Consider the following 16,724-nt stretch of genomic DNA (forward strand, 5'->3'; position numbering starts at 1 on the left):
TCTTTGGAATGTGCTTCTCCTGGGATGTGCCTTGGGGGCAGCTAATGCTTGAGTGTAAGCTGAAACTCAAATTTAAGGATCTCTTAATTTTAAGCTGAGACCTGAAATTACATTCTTACATTCAAATCACATTCTTTCAGCGTCTCCCTACCTTTTTCCAGGCTCCATTTATCCTATTCCTCTCCTTCCTCTGCAGAGTCAAAAATTATAAAAATCATTTTATAAAATATATACAGGCTTTTCTTTAGGCTTTTCTTTAAAGGACATAGAAAATTTTCTCTGAAGCAAGCTAAAAATGTGGACTGGCCATTTTCAGGAACTGGAAGAGAGGAATGCAAGTCATCTAGGTGGGGTTGAAAAACTAGTAACCACGATGACAGGGCAACAACTGAGAAATAGTTGAGCAAGTGACAGGGCAGCAACTGAGAAATAGTTGAGCAAGTGACATGGCAAGACCACATTTTTGAGAAGAATGAGTATACAGAGTGTTTTCCACATGACCCTGACTCACTTAGGTTGGGTTCCTCTGGAATTCTCCACTATTTTTATGTTATATTTCCTTAGCAACCCCTCACCCCCTTCTCACTCCCCCGGTTTGTGGTTTTCCCCTTTAAAAAGCCCCTCAGCCAGCCAGTCTTTGTCAATTCAGCTCCTGCATGGGCAAATGAATTGACCATTGGCCTGCCAACTCTCCCTAATAAAGCCTCTGCTGATTGCATCCAGGTACGGTGGATGTCTTGAGAGTTTTTGGGTGACTGTGACTTCCCGAGACTTGAGTGAGGGTCTCCCAAGTTTGAGGGGTCTTCACCTCCCTTTTCTCTCTGACCATCCCTGCTGGTCCTGAAGAGCAGGAGCTTGGTCTCAGCCACCTCTCAATGCCTACTTTTATAACAGTATTTGGCACACAAAGTGGTTTCATGATTACACGGCACACCACACTAAGGATTGTAGCCTTCCCTTTGATGTCAGTGAAGATGCTGGACTGGAGATACTGGAAGCTCTCATGGCTCTAGGGCTTTGTGATCAACCGATAGATATTAGGTTATTCAACAAGTGATACCACTTACACAGTGATTTAAACCAGCATTAACCAAGAGCATCCTTTGAAACATGCAGGCACGTCAGATCACCTGGGATTCAGAAATGGTACATGAGTATGATCCCTGACCTCTCAAAGCAGACTAGAGGATTAGAAAAGCCCAAGCACCTGAGTGTAACCACCGCAGTGAACTTCTTTGGTTCTCTAGACACCAGGGATAGGGCCAGAAAATAGTTCAAAGGCAAAGCAGTGTCCTTGTTCTTAGAAGGCTTTACTACAGATGTGTACAGGCTTCTAGACAGACTTGAAGTCATATACAAGAGCGATCATTTAGTTGAGTCATGCAGGGCCAGGTCTAGTTGTATTTCTTTGGTTTCCATGTGTAATTTATTTCTGTGCATCTTCCCTGCACAGTAAAACCTGACACGTGCTTTATGCTCGTCACGTGGATCTCTCATATAGCGTAGTGTGAGGGAAACAGCAAGGAGCACACTGGCAGAGCTGCAGGCAGGACACAGTAGGCTGTGTGTTGTGGGCTGCCCTGGAGCTGTTTGTATTCTGATGTTAATTCTGCTTCTTCAAGAGGGGCTGCCCCAGGAGGAGTAGATCACGCACTCAGGTGATTTCATGTGAACCTTCTCCCCATTCTAACTGGTCAATTAAAGGATAGAGCCTGTGATTGGGCACAGAAATGGAAAGGAGATGTAGGAAGAAGAGGGAGAAGGAAGATGGAGCAGAACCACATGGCCTGGAGAAGCCACAAAAAACAAGGGATCTCAGAGTTGGAGAATAGATTAATGTAGTGGTATATTTGCCCAATCTAGGCATACAGCTTATAAATATAATAACTGAGTTGTGTACTTTTTGCACGGGCTCATTGGGGTTGGAGACTTACTGCAACAGCTGTGGCAGCTTTGGAGCATGAACCGCTAGGCTTACTAGATGCATGGTGGGACACGTTAGCACTGATCGAATGGTGTGCGGCACAGTGAACAGTGGAAGGAGCAAGAAGACATAAGACGGAACCGAGACAGCGCTCGTCAAACCCTGCGGTGAGACGGGCAACCGCTCTCTCTGCTGGAGATGGTTACCAAGCGCTTTAGATGCTGCCCCAGAGAAACTCCAGCTCCATTCAGCGCTAACTTTGTGATGACTGCTACAACATTCTCGGTTCAGGGATGAAATTTAATGACCTTGGGAACCTTCTCGAAGAAGGAGAAATGAATCTGCCCTAATTGGGGAAAGAGCGAGCCTGGAAATGAATAGTCTCTGATTACCCATTTATAAATCCGTGGCCTAGAGTATCTGGGAAATTAACCCTGGAGGGACAAAAGCAATAACAGCCTTAATTAGAATATTAAGTTTGATACCTAGGGAACCACAAATGCTTATGTACCTCACCTAGTTTTTGGCACATAAAAAAAAGTTAGCCCCCAAATGCTTTAAACTGTACGATCTACTTTTTGAAAAGCAACTCGTAGGTTGTAGGTTCTTTCGTTGGTGGGACTGAGGTCTCTACAAGGAGGTAGTCTGGACTCTTGCTAGGACATGGGTTACATTCTTGATGAATTGCCCTTAATGGGACCCGCTTTATGATCCAGACAGAATGAACATTTGCTACCGAGGGCTCTCTGGATGCTTTTCCTCCTCTATCGATTTTCCGTCGAACACAGCAGACTCTGGAGAGCTCTCTGCTTCTTCCCAGGACCCTCTAAACTCTGTAAACACTTTCAGCCCTTTTCAAACTTTCTCCCGTCAGGTTCAGCAAGCCCGAACACCTGCTCTGAGCCTCAGGGATGAGCACACACTGGCCGGCTACCCTTGGAGCCTCCTCTCTGCCAGTTTACATGAATTTTGGGTTGATTACACAGTAGACCAGTGATGGCGGTGACATAAGTTTTAGATTCCCACAGTAGGGAGATTTGCCACAGGTTTGTGTTCCCTGTGGCCTACCAAGCAGTCTGAGAAATGAGGCTCACACTGGATTGTAGAAACAAGAAAAGGAGGGCAGAGAAGGTTGTCCCAAGCACTCAAAGCATGCCACTCCTGGTTCTCTCTCAGCTGGTTTGGATGCTTCCTTGGGAAGGCAGCCAGCAAATGAACGCCATGAGCGTCAGCGGAGCTCCGCACTGATGGTCCCGCTCAGAGGATGTCACATGCCATTGTCACATGCCATCAGAGGGGCTCTGGGTGGTCATTTGGAGCAAGCACCCTCCCCTCCACTCTGAGGCAGACTTACCCATCATTGTCATGTATTCCCATCTCCGACCAGCTCTGCAGAACAGGATAGACATATCAGGTAGGCAGTGGGTGATTCGGACTGAAGACCTGAGAACATCAACCTTCTACACCAGTTTGCATTGTTGTTTTCTGCCTACCTGAGTGTCCCCAACCTGCCCCACTTAAAATGGCCTCAGACTCAGGTCTCTGTCTGCTTATGTTAAGTGTTTACCTAATTCTGTTTCCCTTACCCAGGCTCTTTTCCTTGTACTTGAATGTAGGCTCTGAGGATACCTCAACTCTCCAACTCCCCTTCTCTCCAGCACAAATATTTCAAAGCTCTGAAAGTATCATAAATACGTTATGCATACAGCTATGGAGGTATGGTGGTGTAGTTTCCCGGATGCGCCTTTGTTGTGCAATCCCAGAGCACAGAACTTAGGAAAGTGATTTTTGATCTTCATTCCCAGCCTCTTTGGGGAAGGAGGCTAGGAGAACACTCATGTTCCTGACGTGGGAGCCCTGTGCTCCGCAAGCTGACATTAGCAAGATGTTAAGATGTACTTCTGCTTACTCTGCAGAATGTTTCTGGACAAGGCTTTTGAACATCTGAACTTGGTGCTCAAGTTTTAATATCTCTTTATGTAGAAATGAGTGTGGAACTGAGCCTAGGAAAGCCAAATAGAGTAGTCGCCCCAGGGTCAGAAGTATCCAGGGTTCCCTGCTGTTCTCTGGACCTTTGGGGGAAGCTGAGAGAAGCTGACAGGAGTAGGGGAGGCAGCTGTACCATCCCATGTCTTCCCTGGATTCTCCCCCAGCCTCCCAGACCTCAGAGGGGAGTTGCTTCTCTGTGCCTGCTCTTAAGAGACCCCAGGTCCCACAGGGTAGGTAGCACAGCACGCCCTACCTCTTTCACTTCTCTGCTCCGAACCCTGCAGCTCAGAACTTCTTTAGTGCACAAAAATGAGTAGAGATGGCTTCTTAATGTGCTCAATAGCCACGGCTGCTGATAAGAATGGGAAAAGCAGCATTGGAAGCATTAGTTCTGTGCATGTCTTTGTTCTGGGGAAGGCTCCCTGTTTTATGGGGTTTTTAATTGTGTTAACATGATGCACAGATGCAGAAGATAGGCTTTCTGTGCAATGGTGATCTTTTAAGTCTGCCTCTTTTTTCTCTGTAAATATTTGATTTTTCTTGTGCTTGTTATGTACTCTGATCCTCCTAGGTTATGAATTGGTTCTCTTGTATTTTAAATAATTCTCTCTCTTTTGCTCACTCGTGTTTTATGAATAATTTATGTCAATTATAGTGAAAAGGGACTGGAGCCTTTTTACTATTAAAACATTTTAATTAAATTCTGGCCACCTTGAGGGATGGGAGGCTGCAACTTTTCTGTGGAAGAGTCCTGTCCTCTTCTCTGAGGTCTAGCCCTTCTCGGGTCCTCTGGTTCATCCAGCTCCATCTTTATTGCTCCAGGCTTGGTGTACCTCTCCCTCTGTGCTGTGGGTTGAAATGTGTCATAGGAGCAGCCTCAGGAGAGGTGTGTAAACAAGACTCCTGTAGTTAATTCTTTGGGCAGTTTTTTTTTTTTTTTTTGAAAGAACCCTTGGCTTGGAAAAATATGTATTGTAACAGCAACAGAAGCTTATTCAGACACCCTAAAACTTGGTTTGTTTTTGTTTGCTTCCTTGTTGAGAAAGTGCTCAAGTAGCCCAGGCTGGCCTTGAACTCACTATGTAGCCAAGGATGACCTCAACTCCCTGTCCTTCTTCTGAGTGCTGACATTATAGGTGGTTGGTACCACAGACAGCGTTGGGTGATTCGGTGTGAGGCTGTTTGGTGCTGTGTTCACCACATTGATCCCCATTGTGGGATGTGGCAGTAGTATTCTGGTGGCTCTGGGCATCCTTTCTGGGGTGACACTCATCAGAACTGAAGCACAGCCTCACAGACTGTATGACCATTAATAGGTTACTCAATGTCTCTGTGTCTGTTACCAGTTAAGAGTACACTGATGTCTGCTCGGGCTTTCTCATCGCTGAGTTAGAAGGTGTGACTGTTAACATCACCAGTCCCCTGACTAGTGAGACCTTGTAAGACGTTCCTCCTTCTCTTTCTTTCCAATGAGACCCAATTCCAATTGGGTCCTAGTCTGTTGAACGCCCTTTGCCCCTTGTGACACTTTCCAGGGGAAATCAGTCTCCTGTAATCACTGAGGGAAGGTGCTCTCTCCCTCTTTCCAGAGCATGTAGGAAGAAGTGGGAGGCTGAGGTGAGAGCCTTGGAATGGAGAACAGCTGGCTAGGCTGATACAGCTCTGTGCCCACTGACACACATTTCCACAGCCGTTCAAGCACACGTCTCTCCACGCTTCGTCTTCTAATGGTTCGGTAACTGACCATGTTGGCCTTGTAATGATTAGGGTGTGTAAATGACCATGTTGGCCTTAGCAGTGGTTGCTCATAATGTCTTGTTCTGTGTGTGAGCTGAGGGCCCGTTCTCTTCCTAGTGGATGCCATTAGTTACAGCTAATCACGGGTAGTCCTTAACTCTTTCATCTTAGAGGCGAATGGCAAAAGCTCTCCGGAACCGACAAGAACCTGTTCCAGCCTTTGGTCATAACCCTAACTTCTGTTGTCTCCATGTTACAAAAAAGATTCTCCAGGAAGCAGAAGGGATTAGATCCTCTGACAGTAGTCCTAGAGCTGGTGTCCGTAGGTACCAGCCATGTTAATCTGCCGTCTGTTGGTATCTGAATTTATACCTGAGTATTCCAGAGGTACTGCAGATTTAAAACAACCAACCAGGAGAAGCTGGATGAGGAGGAAACTCGGGCTTGTGTGGGAGGTGAGGTTTCAGGAGAAGCAGAGTGTGGAAAGAGAAGGTGTCTCCTCAGAAAAAGACAAATCTGGTTTGTTTGTTTGGTTTTTGTTTTGTTTTTGTTTTTTCGAGACAGGGTTTCTCTGTGTAGCCCTGGCTGTCCTGGAGCTCACTCTGTAGACCAGGCTGACCTTGAACTCAGAAATCCACCTGCCTCTGCCTCCCAAGTGCTGGGATTAAAGGCGTGCGCCACCACTGCTCAAAGACAAATCTGGTTTTTGTCTTGGCTTGACTGTGAAGGCTTCCCGGTAGCAAGAAGCTAATTTGCTCCTGACAATTCATCTTCTTTACTTTCAAAATATGTTTTTACCTAATTTATCACAAATATCTGCCCGTGCTAGTACATACAGAAGTATATATGTCTTTAGCATAACTGCATGCTATGACACAGATGGTTTGTAATTAGTTATGCCATTTACCTGTAGAAGATGTTAAGGACCGAATGTTACTTCGTCCCTTCCAAACTAGCATGTTGGAGTCTACACACACACAGAGCTTGGTCATATTTGGAGACAAGGCTAAATTAGCTTTGTAACTTTTATAAACGTTACAGGGTAGGGCACTAACTCTAGAGTTGGTGTCCCTTCTCATCAGTACATACTAGGGAACCTATTGTGTGCCTCCCTAAGGGAACCTACTGTGTGCCTCCCTAAAGGCACGCAGCCAAAAGAAGGCCATGTGGGGACAGAGTAAAAAGCCGGCTGTCTGCAGGTTAGGGAGAGGTTTCCACAGAATCCCACCATGCTGAGAAGCATCTAGGTTCCATTCTCTAGAGCTCTGAGAAAATAAACTGGCCTCTGTGTACTGTGCACAGTTTGTGGTGTTCTGTTCTAGCCGCCTGGTTCTAGTCTGGTTTCTATTGCTATAACAAACACCATGACCAAAAGCAACATGCAGTGGGAAGGGTGTGTTTCATCCTACATTTCCAGCCCCATCCTTTAAGGAAGGACACTGCAGGAATCTGGAGGCTGGGACTGAAATAGAAACTGAGGAAGAACTCTGCTTTCTGCTTCCTCCCAGGCTCTTGGTCAGCTACCTTCTTATACAGCCCAGGCCTGCCTGCCTAGGGATGGAACCACACACACAGAGGCCTGGACTCCCCCCCCCCCCCCCAACCCCCTTCCATTATCAATCAAGAAAATACCCTCACAGGCATGTAAGCAGGCCCACCTGATGGACACAATTGTTTAATTTGGGTTTCTTCTTCCCAGGTGAGCCAAGTCGGCAACCGAGATTAGCCATCACACGGCACAGACAAGTAATCCAGATGAACATTCCAGTTGTTTATAGATTTCCCCTGCTATGAACCATTGAGACGATCATGTTTTCCTTTCCCTTAGTTTTGATGCATTGGATCACAAGCTATCAATTTTCCACCTTTTAAATTAAAATGTCTTCTGTTGTTAATTTTATGCATATCATAAAGTCAAGTGTAATACATGCCTTAAACCCTGCACCCAGTTTTCAGCAATGGTCCCTGTGCCCACACCTTCAGTGACTAGGAAGGTGCTTTGCGCTTTCGTGCAGAGAACTGGGAATCTTCAGGCTCTGGCTTTAGGGGAAAGGAAAGGAGCAGGGCTATCTTTGATCAGCTGTGTCTTTTTGTCCTCTGCCTCTGTGTCATTATCTGTCCTGTGCCATCCTCGATGGCCATTCTCCAGTCCTTGGACACACAGGGTTAGTCTTCTGTGTCTCTGAAATTAACTCTATGTGCTACCTAACCGCATGGCCGATGATAAGTCTCTTTGTTCAGCCTCAAAGAACTTGGGAAGCCCTTGAATGTGAAAGCTGAGAGTAATGAAGGAGACTTTTCCAAGCTGCTGTCCTTCCCAGCTTCCAGCAAGATCCAATGAGCGTAATTTGTATTCTGCAAGGCTCTGTCGTCAGCTAGTAAACAGGCGCCTTGGAGGGGGAGGCGAGAGGCACAGGCGGGTTGCCATGGGGACAGACAAGCTATAATAAATGTCCAGGATCCTAGCTTGAGGAGGTTTTCACAGTTTGGAGTAATTTCTCTGTCAGTCATCTGTGAAGTCACTCCTAATGAATCCCTGGGCATGGCTGCTCTTCAGATGACTGTTGTCCATGGGCATCCCAGGCAGAGAGGCCAATCCTAAAGGCAAGAGTGAGAGGGAGGACCATCATTAATTGCTACATATTTTATAAATTGAGTGACCTGTATGTGAACGAGCTTCTGGGACTCAGCACAGTGGGCCACGGTGTACGCCCAACTTTTAGATAAGTTGTTGGCTTCCTGGACCCAGAGGATAGACAGCCTTTGCTTCCCAGAATCCTGTGCAGCTTGATGACCAGAGGGGGAGGGAGTAAGGCAGTTAGTTCAGTGAAGGCAGAAAGGGTGTTTCTGAGAACCTTCGACATGCCTCTATCTTAATGGGGAGGTGGCTCCTGCTTGTGTGAAGTCTGTCTGTGCTTGTGCTATTCCACCGCACACAACACACCCACACCCACAAGGCTCCCTCTTCCAGCTCCAGAAGACTTAGAAATGAAAGAGCATCTCAGGGGTCACCAGAACCTACCATGTTGACAGTTGCTAGGGAACTTGGAGGCTGTGGCTCCCCCACAGCTTTTAAGAGCCTCTGTGACTGTGTCTACTCGACCTCTCTGGGGGGAATGCAGGGCACTTGCCACCGCTACCAGACTGCCGCAAGCCTGATGAGGCACAGGTTCCTAAGTGGGCCAGAACACCTCCTGTTCCTGGAAAAAGACTCTCTTTTCCTCTGTGACATTACAGCCTCATTCGAACCCACTTTTCCACCTGTGCCAGCCTCTCCAGGGAGTTCACCAGCCTTCTGCAAGGTCAGACTCCCCCATCTGTGTCTTCTATTCAGCTGTGAGCTCCCAGGAGGAGATGCTGGCCTCTAGCTTGCCAAAAGATGCTTCACGGGGTAAAACTCTGTTAATGTTGGCTGAATAAACACAGACAGGCATGTGAGCTTGTCCAGGGGACTGTGGGATCTTTTGTGTCAAATTTCAGAATAAAACCCCTCTCTCCTTCCAGTGCCTAGGAAGTAGCCTTGGGCTTTGCTATCATGGGTGTTTTGACCCTGACCCTTTGTCGGCTAAGCTGGTAGAATATGCCCAAGGATGGTGAAAAGGCTTGATCCTGGATTTCAAAATCAATGCAGCTAATTAAAAAATAAACTCATTGAACTCAAAAACAAGTTCAGAAACAATTACGATAATTAAAATATCACCACCTTAATTGAGACCACGCAACGAGCTTAAAAAATAAAATTAATTAAAAAAAAAAAAAAAGCCCACATGAAGCTTGTAATTAACTGGCTTCTGAATTCAGAGTGCTAGAACTCAACAAATCTCTCTATAAATTAGTTCGTTCTTTTGTCCCCCCCTTGAAGAAAGATTTGTGGAAGTTGTTTTGGGGAATTAATTGGATGTGTGTCCTATGCCATTTGACTCCAAGCTAGTTTCTTCTGGAAGGTGAGCTGGAGAGGTGACATGACCTTCCCAGGATCTGTTGTGCCCTCGCTGGCTACATCATCTGTTCAGCTCACCATGAGTCCTGCAGGTGCGGTGACACAAATTGTAGCAGGCACACTAGATTTAGTCGTTTCCAGAGGACTGCTGTATGCTGTCACCAAGCATGTGCTGACAGTCTACCTTGGAGTCTCACAATGAAATCCTTAGTACCTGACACCAAAGGTTCAAATCTGTGTGGGACTGTAAATGACACCTGGTCACCTCCACCACACACACACACACACACACACACACACCCCTAGTGGCAGGGCTTCTCCTTTTAAAAGCATTTATATTAGTTTTCACCATCATTATTTTCTAAAAAGACTTATTTCTTTCTCTTTTCTGTGTGTGGGAGTTTTGCCTGCACACGTGTCTATACAGCATGTGTGTGCAGCGCCCACAGAGACAGAGTTACGGGTGGTCATGAGCTGCATTGTGGGTGCTAGAAACCAAACCTGGGTTCTCTAGGACAGCAGCCAGTGCTCCTATGCTGAGCCATCTCTCCAGCCCCTGATTGTTATATTTGAGGATTTCATACAGAAATGAACTAGGCATACATTCTTTCCACTCCCTTTTCTCTGTTCCATCTCCTCCCACATTCCTCCAGACACCCATCTCAAACACACACACACACACACACACACACACACACACACACGTGCACACATGCACACACACTCATTCACAGTACATACACACGTACACTTGTGCACACACATCCATACACATACACATGTGGGTATACAAGCACACACACATGCATATTCACATGCTCACATGCACACACACACACACACACATACACACATGCACACACTTCCTACTGAGTCCATCTGGGGTTGTCCTCGTTTCCAGGTGTTTAGGTCTGACCCCTTACAATTGAGATTCTGTCTCTAAATCAAAGCTGTTTCTCCTCTCTCCGAAGTTAGGATGCAACAGCGGGGCTTGTAGGTCGGAGGTAATCAACAGCAGTCTAATTGGACCTAGAGGCTATTCAGTAGGAGGGAATTCGGGCATGGTACTAGAAACCCAACCAAGAGCCCATGGAAAGGCACAGGCTTCACATCTCCTCAAAGAACTTCTTCAGAACAAAAAAACCTGGTCAAAGTGCAGCAAATCAATGACCAGGGGGTGTCCAGTCCAAAATGGGACACCTATAACACAACCCCTCCATCTAAGGCTCAGGACACATTGAAGAAGTTGGGGTGGAAAGATGGTCAGAGCTGGGGGTCCAGAGCAACTGCTGTGAAACAGCGTGAACTCTCAACAACATGGCTGCCTGTCCAAGACGTGCAAAGACCACACCAGTCAACAGGCCAACATGGATGACGGAGGGAAGCTTCACGAGGCTCTACCCTTAGTTGAAACCCACTTCTAGGTTGCTATCTCATCAGTTATTATTCCCTTTGTAAAGAGGAGTCAGGCAGCCCCATGCTGTGTCAATGCCAGAAGCCCGTGGCTGCTGCTCAGAGCATGATAGACCTGGGCTCCTCACCCTCTCAGCTGCCTTCAAGCTAAGCATTGCTGAGTTTCACGACAAAGTGTATGCTGGTGATGAAATGTGGGCTGACGGCTTGATTCGCATCTGTTCTGTTGTGCTGTGAAGTTCATTTCCTCTAAACAATTCATAGATGTGTTGGAAGTACTCAGACCCTCATACTTACTGTTTAGCAGATTTAATTTCTCTGTGCAAATAGGTGTGGAGTCAAATAATGGATGGATGGGTGGATGGGGGGGGGGGTAGATGGGTGGGTGGATGGGGGGGTAGGTGGCTGGTTGGTTGGTTTGTGGGGTGCTGAGGATTGAGCCTAGGGCCTCATGAATGCTCAGTAAGGGCTCTACCCCACCCCCTCTTTTCCCTTTTATTTAGAAATAAGATCATGCTCAGTTACCCAGGCAGGCCTTGAACTCAAGAGTCCCTCAAGTAGTTGAGTTACAGGCAGGCTTGCACCAACAGGACTGGTTGAACTGGCATTTAAAAAGTATTAGTATTTGCAGTGGATGTTTTATTTATTAAGAATGTCTGGCTTCTCAGACAGGAAGGATTATCTCTCATAGTTATCTTGATAATAAGATGGCAGCTTATGAAAATACAGAGAGACTTGAATGAACATGGACCAAATGACTGCTGGCAGGTGGGGTTGGTCATTGCCATGTCTAGAGCAAGTGAGCCTGAGATTCTGTCTTCCATCTCTTGTATTCTGTTGGAGATGCTTGTGTCTGTAGTTCCTGTTCTCGTCCCTAGGTTTTCCGTCTCCAGCATTTCCTCACTTTGTGTTTTCTGTACTGCTTCTGTCTCCATTTTCAGGTCTTGAACAGTTTTATTCATTTCCTTCACCTGCTTGATTGCGTTTTCCTGTATTCCTTTAAGGGATTTATCCATTACCTCTTTAAAGGCCTCTATCATCTCTACAAGATTGGATTTAAGATCATTTTCTAGTGCTTCGGCTGTGTTAGGATATCTAGAGCTTTCTGGAGTAGGATAGCTGGGCTCTGGAGAGGCCATATTGCCTTGGCTCTAGTCGATTACATTCTTCCCATGGCCTTTAGCCATCTAGTTGTGCCTGGTGCCTACATGCCTCCAGGAATGCAGGCAGATCTGTGGGCCAGGAAATGGGACGAACGGGGGGGGGGGGGGCAGGGGGGACAGGACACAGCTCATCGCTCCTGGGCCTACATGGTAAGGGGCCAGAGCTTCCCTTTTACTTCTTACTCTCCCAGAAGGCATCAGGAAAATGGTGAGGTCTGGGCTGTACACTGGATGAAAGAAGTTCCTGGATGATTCTTAGACTGCGGCGTGTAACAGGACGTAGTGTGGGTTTGTAGACTGGTATGTAAATTCCCACTGTACTTCTCAACTGCTAATTGTCTTGAAGGCAAATTTAATGTGAGTTTCGGCCAAGGCCCCATCTTTGGATGCTGTGAGGGCTGAGTGAGCTGGGGAGAGGGACCCTCAGTTGAGGGATCACCTCCTTCAGGCTGAGTTCTGGGTCTGTCTGCGCAGCATTTTCTTGATCTCCAACCATGGAGGACAGGATGGACTGTCCTGCTGTGGATAGCGCCTCCCCAGACAAGCGGTCCTAACTTGTATAAGAAAGGTAGTTGAACAGGGGCCAGTTGGAAGCAAGCCAGTAATCTTGTCTCTGCTCCAGCTTGAGTTCCTGCCTCAACCTCCCTCAGTGGATGACTGTGATTGGGGAGCATAAGCCGAAATGAACCCTTTTCTCCCTAAGTTGTTTTTGGTCATATTTATTACAGCAACAGAACACAAACTAGGATACTAAGCTAATCCAATTTGAGGGCTTAGTTCATTGCCTGCCTTTCAGACACGCTCCACTGAGTGCCAGCCATTGTTCTTGTAATTATGAAGCCTTGTTACCCACTTTGAGGACAAAATACAAACCTTCAAACCCAACAAGTATAATGCACGTGCTCACCATCCTAGATCTGCTGTAAGCACACCTATGCGTATTATTAACTGATGGCAGCCAGCAAGCCATAAAGGAGGTGCAAGTATATTCAGGTGAGAAAACAGCTGGACGGAACTCGGTCCCAGAAGCCCTGGAGCTGAGGTCTGTGCCCTTTTCTCCCTTGCACAGCTGGTTTGCTCTCTGTGTGACAATGGCATTGTTCAGCCCACCTGGGCAGTGTAGACATTAAGTGTTCATGAGAAGTCACCCGTAGAAGCAGAAAGAGTTAAAATTCTACCCTAAGGCCTGTCGCCTGCATCACATCGCATTGTGATTTCAACCCACCAAGGAGGCCAGCCTGAGACCCTCCATCTCTGAAAGCCACTGAGGCAGAAATTCCAAGTCTCAGCAGCATTGGCGTCTGCTGGTGGAAATGCAGACGCCAATGCTGGTCACTGGGGTGGGGTTGATAGTGGTCTAATTGTCTTAGTTAGGGTTTTACTGCTGTGAACAGACACTATGACCAAGGCAACTCTTATAAGGACATTTAATTGGGGCTGGCTTACAGGTTCAGGGGTTCAGTTCAGTATCATCAAGGCACACATCTCCTAATAGTGCCATGCCCTGGGCAGAGCATATACAAACCATCACACTAGTCTCTGGGTTTCCTGATATCACAAGTGAACAGAAGTGAGAGAGGAGACAAGGAAGGACCCACATGGTCCTCATGAATAACCAGTGCTAGTCCTACATGGATGCCTTGGTTTTGAAGGCACTGAGAGCTTTCTCTGCTACTTGCCTCCCAGAGGCCCTTCTCTGCTTAAGAGCTAGGAGCAAGCCTTGTCCCCTAGGCTCAGACCAGCCTCTCTCTTATAGGAGCCTTTTTCTCTGTTGAGCTCCAGGCACCAGAGAGTATCCCATGGGAAGTAGGCTCTACCAGGCGATTGCACTGGGATGGGAATCAGGGCCTTATTGTTGCCAAGACTGACAAAAGAGTATACCCTGATTGTTCACAGCTGCTACCCCTGCCACAGGGCAGAGCCGCCCCGAGGTATTCAGCAGTAATGTATTGCAATGTTGTGCATTCAGGACCCTTGAGAAATTAGCAACAACCTAATGAAAGTGGTGTGTGGTTTCCAAGGCCTGGGGTAGAGTGGGGTGGTGGTAGGGATTATGACTGTCTATGTGATCGCTGGGACCTCATTGGTGGGGTAGACACTTCTGTAGTTCCTGCTTGGAATGTCAATCTGTTTAACCAAATGTTTGCATGGGGATGGTGTGGGGGGCATGCCTCCCTGGCTGGGTAAGAAGTTATGAAATATTTACTGCCTAATAGGCTTTCAGCCTGGAAGCTGGGAGATGGCACAGTCGCTTTTGTTTTGCAGAGAATTCCCTGGGGCCTCCTTCGTGCCCATGATGAGCACACACAGCAGCATGCAGAGTGCTGATCAGCCTGGGGGCTGCTGCTCGGCTTATTCTGGAAAATGCTGCTGTGTGTGACCCTGTACCTTTGGGAATCCTTTCTGGCATTATGTGTTCGAACCAGCCTTCCCCCTCTCTTGTTATGCAGACCCACAACCCCAGTGAGCGGACTGACTATCTCGTGGTTGCCCAAACACACGGCCCCACGTTTGCTCACACCGCTCTTCTGGCCCGGCTTGTCTTTTCCATCTTTGCTTTGCAAAAAGCCTGCCCATCCTTCAAGATTCAATTCAAATATTAATGCTTCACTAATCCTTGCCCTAGAAATTGATCTCTATTTTTTTTCTCCCAGGCTCCGTTATCATTTTATATGCCCATCACGGACCTTATCTAATTCTGCCTTACACAATAAATATTTATGTGCAGGCTTTTCCCCCTCCCACTTACATCATAACTTTGTGTTGTACAAATTTCTTGCCCATCCTGAAGTATAAAAAAAAAAAAACCAAACAAACCTTAAAATAAACTATTCATGCATGAGGTCTATTTTTTATTGAACAGGAGCAAATAATGTTTTCAGCAAGGATTTTGGGTATATGTAATAGAAAATAATTTAAATTAAGTATGGAAGAACTCACACCAACCAACATCAGACAATAACCAATACCAGACCAAATAACTTTTGGTCCTTGGATCATGTACAACTTCGAAGGGTTTTTAAAGAGTAATTCCTGCTTGAAATCATGGTGCTGAAATGCCCAGTACACATGGGAGTTGCTATCTTGATGCTTGAGAGGCTGGGTGACAGATGCAGAGCTCTGCCTGGCTTCGGTTTTCTCTCTGTCCCCACCAGCCTCAGGAAACGGCACAAGCATACACAGCTGGGTTATTTCCCACTTGTTTATCGGAGTGGTGATGGAAATTAAATTTCCCTAGAGGTGCTAACCCTGCTCTCCTTGTTATTTTTATCTCAGCCCTGGACCCATCCAAGGACCCTTGCCTGAAGGTGAAATGCAGCCCGCACAAAGTATGTGTGACCCAGGACTACCAGACAGCCCTGTGTGTCAGCCGCAAGCACCTGTTGCCCAGGTAAGGTGGGGAAGGGGGTGGCTAGAACTTAGGGGGGTGTTCTGTGGCTGGTGGAACTGAAGCATCAGGTCTCTGACTGGGCTCATGTTAGATAGAAATGAGAGCAGTGTGTTTGCCACCATTTTTAAATGGTACCCAGGTGATGGTATGGAGTTCAGATTGCAAGCTCAGGTTTACAAAAGACAGCAGTCTTTCTGAAATTATTATTGTTGTTGTTAAATATATGTTGGTGTGCTTTACCTGCATATGTCTGTGTATCACATGTGTGCCTGGTGTCCACAAAGGTCAGAAGAAGGCATTGTATCCCCTGTCATTGAGAACTGAACCCAGGTCCTTTGAAAGAATAGCCAGTGCTCCTAACTGGTGAGCCACCTCTCCGGCTCTAAGAACAGCAACCTTAAGTTTACAAAAAAAAAAAAATCTTAATTTTAACTCTTGAGTCTTCATTTTCAACAGAAAAGTCCCTTTCTGTCATCACTTCTGTTCCCCAAGAGACCCTGTCTTACAGGAAGCTTACACCCAAGAAAGCAGGAGGAGGCCCTTCACTATTCCTGCAGCAGATAACACATGAGGAAGAAACTTTCAGAAACTGGAGCTTCCTAGAGCTTTCGTTGTCTTTAATTAGCTCCAGCGTCACACCCTAGAACCATGTTCCATGGTGCTTCCCCTCGAAAGTTCTTGATGGTGGCCTTTGGAGTCGATCCCTTTGTTTCTTTCTCCTGGGGTGTGTTGTAATTGTCTTTTACCATCAGTGGCTTCCTCTGAATAGTGTTCTGTCCCTCCCTGGAAATCAGTGCTGGCATCAAAACAGAGCTTTTCACATCCAGTGAGTGACCCTCTGCCTCTGACTTCCCTATGTCTGGTGCCTGTAATCACAGACTCGGCTGCCAGGATCCTGTGTTGTGCATCGCTTTCAATGTTGTTTTATGTGCAATCAGCGTTTGTTGTCTATAAGACCCAGATAAAAAGTGCTGAGATGTGCATAGCTGTTTCCTAGGCCGGTGCTCCTTCCTGCGAGTCAGATGGGTCCTGCCCTTAAGTGTGGTTGATATATCTTAGTAGTCACTCCACTGAAGAAAACTGATTTTTCCTCCCAAGCAGCTACCAGTGACAAATAGCTTCTTGACTAAGAGTGTGACTTGTGCCTACTTCCTCCTCTCTGTGCTG

At 46.7% G+C, this 16,724-nt stretch overlaps 1 protein-coding gene across 4 annotated transcripts in view; it reads left to right on the forward strand.

The window, feature by feature from the left end:
* Spock1 (SPARC (osteonectin), cwcv and kazal like domains proteoglycan 1) overlaps positions 1-16,724 on the forward strand; it is a 475,872-nt gene that overhangs the window by 308,395 nt on the left and 150,753 nt on the right. For all 4 annotated transcript variants that reach the window (XM_034510535.2, XM_076938921.1, XM_076938923.1 and 1 more), the window contains one exon: positions 15,443-15,557. In XM_034510535.2, coding sequence (XP_034366426.1) covers positions 15,443-15,557 — 115 coding nt within the window. The remainder of the gene's footprint in view (positions 1-15,442; positions 15,558-16,724) is intronic.

Source organism: Arvicanthis niloticus, chromosome 8 (assembly GCF_011762505.2).
Source record: "Arvicanthis niloticus isolate mArvNil1 chromosome 8, mArvNil1.pat.X, whole genome shotgun sequence".
In the NCBI taxonomy this organism is placed as follows: domain Eukaryota; kingdom Metazoa; phylum Chordata; class Mammalia; order Rodentia; family Muridae; genus Arvicanthis; species Arvicanthis niloticus.